General features: G+C 38.1%; 2 protein-coding genes across 3 annotated transcripts; one reads left to right on the forward strand and one right to left on the reverse strand.

Annotated features, from left to right (window-relative positions):
- Positions 1-1,152: 1,152 nt before the first annotated feature.
- On the reverse strand, positions 1,153-2,709 carry znf593 (zinc finger protein 593). Its single transcript, XM_052145936.1, has 4 exons — positions 2,628-2,709; positions 1,994-2,196; positions 1,840-1,902; positions 1,153-1,642 (listed from the first exon to the last, which is right to left on the reverse strand). The coding sequence occupies exons 2-4, from the start codon at positions 2,191-2,193 to the stop codon at positions 1,516-1,518; spliced, it is 390 nt and encodes a 129-aa protein (XP_052001896.1). The 5' UTR covers positions 2,194-2,196; positions 2,628-2,709; the 3' UTR covers positions 1,153-1,515.
- Positions 2,710-2,785: 76 nt separating this feature from the next.
- Positions 2,786-7,874, forward strand: morn2 (MORN repeat containing 2). 2 transcript variants are annotated; one of them, XM_052146061.1, is made up of 5 exons: positions 2,786-2,858; positions 3,073-3,123; positions 3,200-3,306; positions 3,940-4,076; positions 6,806-7,874. In XM_052146061.1, exons 1-5 carry the CDS (start codon positions 2,786-2,788, stop codon positions 6,906-6,908), a joined length of 471 nt encoding a protein of 156 aa, XP_052002021.1. In that variant the 3' UTR covers positions 6,909-7,874. The 2 variants fall into 2 exon arrangements, with proteins under 2 accessions (XP_052002021.1, XP_052002022.1); XM_052146062.1 differs by lacking the exon at positions 3,073-3,123 and having other exon boundaries at positions 2,800-2,858.
- Positions 7,875-9,486: the final 1,612 nt, after the last annotated feature.

The following is a 9,486-nucleotide window of genomic DNA, read 5'->3' on the forward strand; positions in this document are numbered from 1 at the left end:
GTGCCTGATGGAGATTGGCGTTCTTCATGCTCATCCTTGGGCTCTCCGGGATTCCTTTAGCCACATCTGCCGCCATCCTCTCTAGTATTCTCTCTATATGTTAATGAATGTCTGACGCTCTTAAAGGGACAATGCAAACATTTATTGCTTTAAGTTTCGCCACGTCTGTAATGCGCAAAATGCTTTCCAAGTATGAAGCTGAGGAGGCTTTTAAACAGCTTTCCACCTGTTATGTCTGACAATAATTACAGAATTGACTGGCTCTGGGTCTTTTAGGTCTTCATATTTCAGTTGTTTCTATGAAACTGCACGTATTTCCAACACAGACAGAATAGACACATTATTTTCAGTTCAAACAAAGTGAGTGTAGAAACAGGAGGTAAACAATATAATAAAAACCTTTGATTAAAGGGATAGTTCACCCAAAAATGAAAATGCTCTCACCATTAACTCACCCTCATGCCATACAAGATGTGTATGACTTTCTTTCTTCTGCAGAACACAAATTAGACATTTTGGGAGATTATTTCAACTCTGTAGGTTCATACAATGCACGTTAATGGGGTCCAAAACTTTGAAGCTCATAAAAGGCAGCATAAAAGTAACCCATATGACAGTGGTTTAATTCATGTCTTAAGTGATCTAATCGATTTTGGGTGAGAACAATCCTTTTGCAAAACTCCTTTTCAATGTAAATCTTGCCATTGCTGTCTCTAGGCATGGTCATGACGTATGCACAGAGTGCTAGATAGCGCTAGAGAGTGTAATCGGGCTAGAAATCATGAACGCCAAGGAGACATTTTGGTCTGTTCTCACCTAAAACCAACTGGATCACTTCAGAAGACATTGATTAAACCACTGGAGTCATATGGATTGCTTTTATGCTTCCTAAATGAAGATTTTTCATTTTTGTGAACTATCCCCATCAACGTTTCCTTTTGTGTTGTTGCTGGGTAGAAAGTAATACACCTTCAGTTGGGAACATGAGGGTGAAAAAATGAGGAATTTACATTTTGGGGGCAAACTATTCCTTTAAATTTTAAGCAATAAACAATAAGGGAAAGTCATAATATACATAAATGTAAATAAACTATATAAAGTAATATTGAACACATTGAACTTTTATATAGAAATGATTTGGGGGGAAAACCATTGGGATTTAAATTTTATTGAAACTCAATACAGCACGTTTAACAATACTGTAATATATGCATATTGAACATTGCAAAGTTTTCAGTTCCAGACAGTTGCTTGTTTTGAGCAGAATTTATCTTTAACAACTTGTCATAATTTCACACATTCACGTGTATATGAATCTGAAGCCAGCTGTTCCAGAGCTTCTCCAATATATGGAATATACACTGGACTGTAGGAGTTTAAATGAAGATTTAGCATCTCAGTCCATCTCCATAAATTAATTTCAGCACAAAAACAACACTAAAACAGAGTCCAGACCAAATGTTTTTACAAAAGAAAAGGAAAAAAGTCCACAGAGAGGCCGAACAGAGCCCTCCTTTAGGCCATTTCCTCCTCGACCTGCTGTGTGTGAACTTCTACGGTTTTAGGTTGGATGTAGGAGCCCATCCCTGCCGCTCTCTCTGCCTCCGCCTGTGTATACGGCTCTTCCCTTAGCTTCTTCAGCCTGAGATAGAAACAATACGTATTAGGGAGGAAGCCTGTATAACTAGTTATGAAGCATTCAGAAGAAGCATCATTCTAAATGGAATGTAAATGGAAGTGATCTAAAGATTTAACACTATCATTATAAGCAGGGATCTGTAGATAGATGCAGATTTGACCGAACAAAATGAGAATGGAACATGTGATCATATATCTTACCGTCTTTTATGAACTTTGGTCTTGAAATGCTCCTTCAGGGATTTCAAATCCACAAAGTATCTCCTGCAGAGGAATGGAAAAAAAATCATGTAAAGAAGAAGTTTTAAACTATAATAAGAGCTCAGTGCATATGGGGTGGTGCGATGTAACTTACGCGCAGTGGAGGCAGTAATTCTGGGCACAGCCTGTGACATCAAAATCTACATCTTGCTTTAGCAACTTGGCCGCATTTTCTGGGATCATGTCTGCATGAATCTGGTCAATGTCCTTCGTCCTGCGTTTAGTCTTCCAAGTCTTTGCAATATTCTTCTTCTTGCCATTATTGTGGTTTCCTATCTGTTTGGACTTACCCATGATCTAAAAGAGAGAGGGGAAAAAGGTGTTTAGGAACGATTAGTAAGTTTTAAACTAGGTAGTAAATGAAGATCTCCAGATTCCCCAAAAGACAAATATCATTGCATTGAAAGAGCCAAAATATGCAAGTGTTGAACCTTAAAAGAAAAGATGACTGCTGTCAAATCTATGATCTCTGTCACACATTGTAAGATTAATACAAGCTCAATTTTAAGGTACAATCTGGAAATGAGCAACACTGTGTTGAGGAGAGATACTTTATACGACACAGATTTCACTAAGTGGGGGTTAGAAATCAAGCAGTAATCATTTAAATCCGAACAAAACATTCTCTCAATATGTCATACTTCAACATAAAGACACTATCAGTACGCTGTCACTATGAATTACGTAGATTTGTAAGGTAACAGATGAATGTTTATAACTTTACTCACGTTGACACGCAGCTGCCTCACTAAAACACGCTGGATCTCTGCTGGAATAACTTCCGGGTCAGCACAGTGGCAAGGTGCGCAGTTTGCCTTTAGATGGCAGTAAAGGCAGCACATCACTCAAGACCAACTAGGCGAAGTAGAGTTGTTGCATTGTTGTCATGGTGAATGAAAACCTTCCTGATCTAGTTTTGAAGTGTTTTGTAAAGCCGTTTAAACACAGCGTCATGTCTGGTAAAAAAAATATTTTAATAAATATAAAGATGGCTGTGTTATAATTGTATCTATCTTCACTTGTTAAACAACGCCACATAAACTTTTAAGATTTTATTTTTATTAAGAAAATGTAAAAGATGAAAAGAGATTTAATAGAAATAATCTCTACTTGCGGTTGCTTATAGCTAAAACAAAGGTTATCTTGATTTAATCTCGTTGGTCTTTGTTTCAGAGACTACAACATTTAAAATCTCTTACATTTTTCCAAATGGAGACAAATATGGTGAGTTATCTGTCAGCCTTTGACATCTGTGTATGTTCATATTTTAATATCCTGACTCTGTATGTGTTGTGTTTAGAGGGAGAGTGCTCTCGTACCTCAGATGGTGTGGTAATAAGGAAAGGGTTTGGCATACAGACTTCGGCCTCTGGAGTTACATACACAGGGGAATGGGAAAATGATAAGGTGTGTATTTGTGGAATATCATCTTTAAATAAGTAAAATAGTCACATAAAATCTGAAGCTCAAAGTGCTGGATTAAGGGGTCCATGATGTGAAATAGCTTCAGTTCTGTTTCTTTTTCTTTCTTTTTTTTTTTTTTTTTTTTTTTTTGTTTATTTGTTTTTTAGATTTTTACCACTTTTTAAATGTAATATGATACCTTTCTTAATGTTATTAAAGCACACAGTAACTTTTGTCTTTGTGTCATCTTAGACTTAGACTAGTTTTCAGATGATGTTGTAGAAATTCAGTATTCACAGTCAGCCATGATTCATTTAATCAATAAGTGAAATTGTCAAATAACAGGACAGTTACTGAGATTAAGCGAGTAGTATTCATCTGGTCATGTGATTCTAACATGGCAGCCCCCATGTGCGGACCCTCTCCATGTAGAATAAAACAGCTTTTACTGTATAAGGTTACTGATATGACTGGAGTCTTCATTTTATTGTGAGTGGTCATGATTTACTACATATATTGCAAAATTACAATTAATTACTTTAGGAGTTAAATGTTTTTTTTAATGAGGAAGAAATTACTGAGTGCACCTTTAAGCAATTATGTAGTGGATGTTGTTTTTATGTGTACCTACTGCAGATGAATGGTAGTGGAACTCTTAAACACCCATCGGGGGCAATTTACAATGGCCTCTTCAGAGACAACATGTATCATGACAAAGGAAATTACCGATTTCCTGATGGAACAGAATACACTGGAACCTTCAACAACAATAGGTGATACACTATAACATCTGTCTAAAATCTGATCTTAAAGGGATAGTTTACCCCAAATATTTAATTCTCTTATCATTTACTCAACCTCATGCCATCCCAGATGTGTATGACTTTCATTCTTCTGCAGAACACAAACAAAGATTTTTAGAATATCTCAGATCTGTAGGTCCTTACAATGTAAATCAACAGGGTCCAAAACTTTGAAGCTCAAAAAGTACATGAAGGCAGCATAAAAGTAAAACATTAACATCCATATCTTCTGAAGTGAAATGGTAGGTGTGGGTGAGAAAAAGATCAATAGAGAGTACATTTTTTTTTTACCATAAATTCTCCTCCTTTCCCAGTAGGTGGCGATATTCATTAATAATGTGAATCAACAAAAGCAAAACAAAAAAGAACTCTTATGGCCAGCTCACACTGCTTCAACAAACACCAACTGATGCCAACACTTCAAACAGTTGGCTGTTGTCTTTAGAATGTTGAGAAACATACCTGTCTTGTTCACTCTAATTCAACAAACACCAACAAACTTGCGTATTTGCCTTTAAAGAATATACCTGACAAGGAGAGGTTGCGACATGCGCGATTTAAAATATAAATATATATGGATGATTTATTAAATATGATTAGCATGTATTCAATGTGACATTTGGCTATAACTTCATTCAGAGAGTGCCAAAAATATTTGGGGTCTTGTTCACGAGTGAAGGGACAAGGAGGTTGGCCGGAGAATCGGGGCAGCGGGGGCGGTATTGCACTCGCTCTATCGCACCGTTGTCACGAAAAGAGAGCTGAGCCGAAAGGCAAAGCTCTCGATCTACCGGTCAATTTTTGTTCCTACCCTCACCTATGGTCATGAAGGTTGGGTCATGACCGAAAGAACTAGGTCGCGAGTACAAGCGGCCGAAATGGGCTTCCTCAGAAGGGTGGCGGGCTTCTCCCTTAGATATAGGGTGAGGAGCTCAGTTATCCGTGAGGAGCCCGGAGTAGAGTCGCTGCTCCTTTGCGTTGAAAGGAGTCAGTTGAGGTGGTTTGGGCATCTGGTAAGGATGCCCCCTGGCCGCCTCCCTAGGGAGGTGTTTCAGGCACGTCCAGCTGGGAGGAGGCCTCGGGGAAGACCCAGGACTAGGTGGAGAGATTACATCTCCACACTGGCCTGGGAACGCCTCGGGGTCCCCCAGTCAGAGCTGGTTAATGTGGGTCGGGATAGGGAAGTTTGGGGCCCCCTGCTGGAGCAGCTGCCCCCGCGACCCGACTTCAGATAAGCGGTTGAAGATGGATGGATGGATGGATGGAATGCTTTAAGAAGTTCACTAAAAAAATTTGATTAATCATTGATTAATCATGATTGACTGCACTCTACCAATGCAGTTATATCAGCGAGTGTTCATTTATTTATGAGTTGACCGGAACGCTTATCTTATTGTCATGGAAATGGTTTGCGATGAAGTCAGATTACATCAGTTTGTTGGAAAATCATACATTCAAACATGATGGATGTTGGCAATTTTTGGGGCAGTGTGAACGGGCCTTTAGGAGAGAAGAGAATTTAGGAGGGCTGTTTGAAAGTGGAGAATTATAGTAAAAAGGACATTAAAATAGATAATATCGCTTCTGAAGACTAGGAGTCATATGTATTACTTTTATGCTGCCTTTTTATGCTTTTGGAGCTTCAAAGATTTGGACCCTGTTGATTTGCATTGTATGGATTTACAGAGCTGAGATATTCTTCTAAAAATGTTCATGTGTATGTAAAAATGTTCAGCACAATAAAGAAAATCATACACATCTTAGATGGCATGAGGGTTGGTAAATGATGAGAGACTTTTCATTTTGGGGTGAACTATTCCTTTAATGACAGCGTGAGCTTAAACTGATGCGAGGAGGAACAAGAATTTCTTAAGATTAATTTCTGTCAGTTGACTTTAAGCATCAAATCTGGTCATAAATGGATTATGAAAGACTTTCTAAGCCTGTTTCTCAGAGTCTGACTGATTTAAATATAATATTGAAATTAACATTAAGTTTGCCCAAAACAGTGTATGTACATTTAAGTCTTGCTTGAAAATGTATGAATATCTTTGCATTATATAGGCCTAACAAAACATCACACTAAGTGGCATTTGTTTTAAAGAAACAGCAAAACACATATTTGTTTACTCTGCCAGGACACATGTCCCCTTAAAGGAGACTGACTTCATACATCCATGAATTTTGGCCGTAGGACCAGTTGGTTAAAAGTGATTAGAAAAGTTATGTTTTTATATTTTCTTATCTAATGTAAATACAATTAAGGTAACAAAATTGTCTAAAAACTGTCGGGGGCCAGTGTATTTACTTTACATTTAATCTTGATATGTGATATTTTAATATTTATGGTCAAATTCAAAAAGAAAATTCCATGTGAATACAGTTAGCACATAAATCTGAATATGCGGTCTGTTCTTCACACAATCCTATTCTGTGGTTTTAGATCATCTACATTATTTACCTACAGATGCTCATTTGATTTAATAAGATCTCATAAGACTTCATTTTATAAAGAAAATTGCATTTGCTGCCATGGCACAAGTTTAGTCTTAGACTGCTTGTTGAAAATGTAGTTTATTTTTAAATTAAGGAAACCAAGCCCAAATTCCCACCACAGCACTCACATTATTTATAAGCTCTTATGTTGACTTAAGAAATATTTATATGTCAGTAGTAGGCATCTATATTTTATTTTTCAGATTTGAGGGTGATGGGGAGTTCACAGATTCACAAGGACTTGTGTGGACCGGAATCTTCCACAGGAAAGCAGCACTAGGACTGAAGCTCAAAGTCAACACGTAGCATGCACCGATACACACAAACAAATGTCATTTCAAGTAATACAGCAAAACGCTTTAGCTATTTTTGCCCATTTTCTTTCTATTCAATTGGATGACATACAAATTTGATTTGACTTTCATGAGACAAATTAAACTTATAACGATATTCTAAAGCACTGAAGTTTTGGAGTACAGTAAATGGACTGCAGAAGTGACAGCATTTTTAACAAGGATCTTTTTGGAATAAACTTTATTTTGATTAATAATTAATTTGAGAAAAGCATCTTATCAAAAAACATTTTAATTTGAAAGCAAATCACTAAGAATTACCATCCATGAAATCATTGTGCAAGATCTTGCCCGACACACAGTTAGTAGCCCTGAGGTATCAATGTGATCTTTTACATGATGAAACAACTTAAGTTCCAGCAGCATGCACTAAACAGCAAGAAAACATTGTACGCACATACAACACTTCAGAAACAATCAGTACTTTGTTTGGTGGAAGGGGTGAGAGGAATGTGATCTTCTGTGAACCACACATTTCCCAGGCATTTAATGACTGCATCTACAAAATACATAAGCATGCACAAGCAGCTGAGCTTATGACTGTGGTGAGGAGTCAGGAGTTGTGTAAGACCATGAAGTTCAATTTCCTGTCCTCTGGAGAGAGAACATGTTTTCTCTGCTGAGTTAAACACTGTTGAAAAAACTGGTTTGCTGATCTTAGGTGGTTTAGCTGGTTGGACAGCTGCCAAGTGCCCTTTTAAACACCTCTAAAACCAGCAAACAGACCAGCTAAGACCAGCTGATTTTTTTCTTTCTTCCAACTGGGATCACAAACACAGCCAATCATTTTTAAGTGAACCCGAAGACATTGTGTAGTGTAGTGCATGAGAGCTACATGAGATGAATTGACATCTTGTGTAATGGAAAGCAAGAGCCATTCTGTTGTGCTGAGTGCTTTTACTGAAACTCTGTGATTTTACTGACACATCTTGTAGGTGTTTTAGTTCACTGAAAAAAAATGACTTGCTTCAGCAAATATTGCTCATTAAAATAAACAGATTTTACTGAAAACGTAATGCTGTCAACTTTCCTTAATTATATGCTATATGTGTGAAACAAGATATTGAGATTATACTGTACATTATTTTGAGTGAAGTGAAAATAATCTGAAGTTTAGTAAACCCAGCCTAATTTTTTAAGATTCCATGGGAAACCACGTGATGCAGAATGTGATTGAATTTTAAGTAAGTTTATTTGGGGCAGACTGCCATTTTTTATGAGGAGAGCTTGTGGGGGCAACACAATTTTTTTGCCAAAAAGTTCAAAGATAAATTACTTTAAACATAGTGTGAAATCAGTAGTTTAAAATGTATAATAAAGTGCTTGTGATTTTATGGAATTATAACGGAATGAATGTTGGCGGTTGAGGAAATGATGGGGAGCCCGTACTTAAAGTGAAGGGCATAAGTATATATATATATATATATATATATATATATATATATATATATATATATATATATATATGGCCAATGAATAGCAAGTGTTCTAAACAGAGAGGACTTGTGAAGAAAGAGACGTTACGTCTAGGTTGTAAAACCTGGGGAATGTGTTTTGCGAGGACCATCCTGCTGCAAAACATATGTCTTGTAAGGACACACCATTCGTCCATGCCCATAAGGAGGCCATGCCTCTAGTTGAGTGTGATTTAGCACCAATTGGGCAAGTCTGACCCTGCTACTCATAAGCCAGGGTAATTGCATCGACAAACCAGTGAGAAGTCTTTGCTTGGAGATGGACATTCCTTTTGCGCGTCCTCCATAGCATATAAAGAGCTGATTAGACAGTCTGAACTGGCGGATGCGCTCAACGTATGTATGTAGCACCCGCACAGGGCATAACAATTGCAATGATTGTTCCTCATCTGAATTAAATGGAGGAAGGAAGAAGGTCTGAAGGTGAACTACCTGCGCTTTGAAGGGTGTGGTCAGGACCTTAGGTACATAGCCTTTCCTAGGTTTGAGAGTGGCTCTTGAAAGGCCGGGGCCAAACTCCAGACATGAATTGTCGACTGATAATGCATGCATGTCACCTACCCGTTTTACTGAGGCCAGAGCCAGCAGTAGTGCAATCTATACAGTTGCTACAAACACTTTGAGCGTTGACGGGGTGAGTCCTGCATCTAATCGCTCTTGAACAAATATTATAATTTAATGTGTGGGGCTGTTTACTGGGTACTTACTGTATGAGAGACATCAATCAGTGAACACCTTCCATTTTAGTGCATAGAGGTGTCTTGTAAACAGTGCTCTGGCTTGTAAAATGGTGTTTTACTGAACGCATCAGTTCTGGCACGTGTAGTGCGCTCCGTTCAGGGGCTACACATGCAGGTTCCACAGCTGGGGCTGGGGATGCCAGATTGTGCCTTGCGCCTGAGAGAGGAGATCCCTCCTCAGTGGTATTTTCCATGGTGAGCTGTATAGCATCTCCATCATTTCCGGGAACCATGGCTGGTTGGGCAATTTCGGTGCAACTAGAGCCATGTCCTTTACCTATGACTGAGTGGATCAGGCATACCAGAGGAAATGCAT

The sequence above is a fragment of the Xyrauchen texanus genome, chromosome 16 (genome assembly GCF_025860055.1).
Source record: "Xyrauchen texanus isolate HMW12.3.18 chromosome 16, RBS_HiC_50CHRs, whole genome shotgun sequence".
In the NCBI taxonomy this organism is placed as follows: domain Eukaryota; kingdom Metazoa; phylum Chordata; class Actinopteri; order Cypriniformes; family Catostomidae; genus Xyrauchen; species Xyrauchen texanus.

Bases quoted from the DNA above. Each gene is read 5' to 3' on its own strand.
- znf593 (XM_052145936.1), bottom strand. From the start codon at position 2,193: ATGGGTAAGTCCAAACAGATAGGAAACCACAATAATGGCAAGAAGAAG. The intron at 1,903-1,993 runs GTAAGTTACATC...ATTCCTCTGCAG, and splicing joins AATTACTGCCTCCACTGCGC to GAGATACTTTGTGGATTTGA. The intron at 1,643-1,839 runs GTAAGATATATG...TTTCTATCTCAG, and splicing joins ACCAAAGTTCATAAAAGACG to GCTGAAGAAGCTAAGGGAAG.
- morn2 (XM_052146061.1), top strand. From the start codon at position 2,786: ATGGTGAATGAAAACCTTCCTGATCTAGTTTTGAAGTGTTTTGTAAAG. The intron at 2,859-3,072 runs GTAAAAAAAATA...TCTTTGTTTCAG, and splicing joins TAAACACAGCGTCATGTCTG to AGACTACAACATTTAAAATC. The intron at 3,307-3,939 runs GTGTGTATTTGT...TACCTACTGCAG, and splicing joins GGGAATGGGAAAATGATAAG to ATGAATGGTAGTGGAACTCT.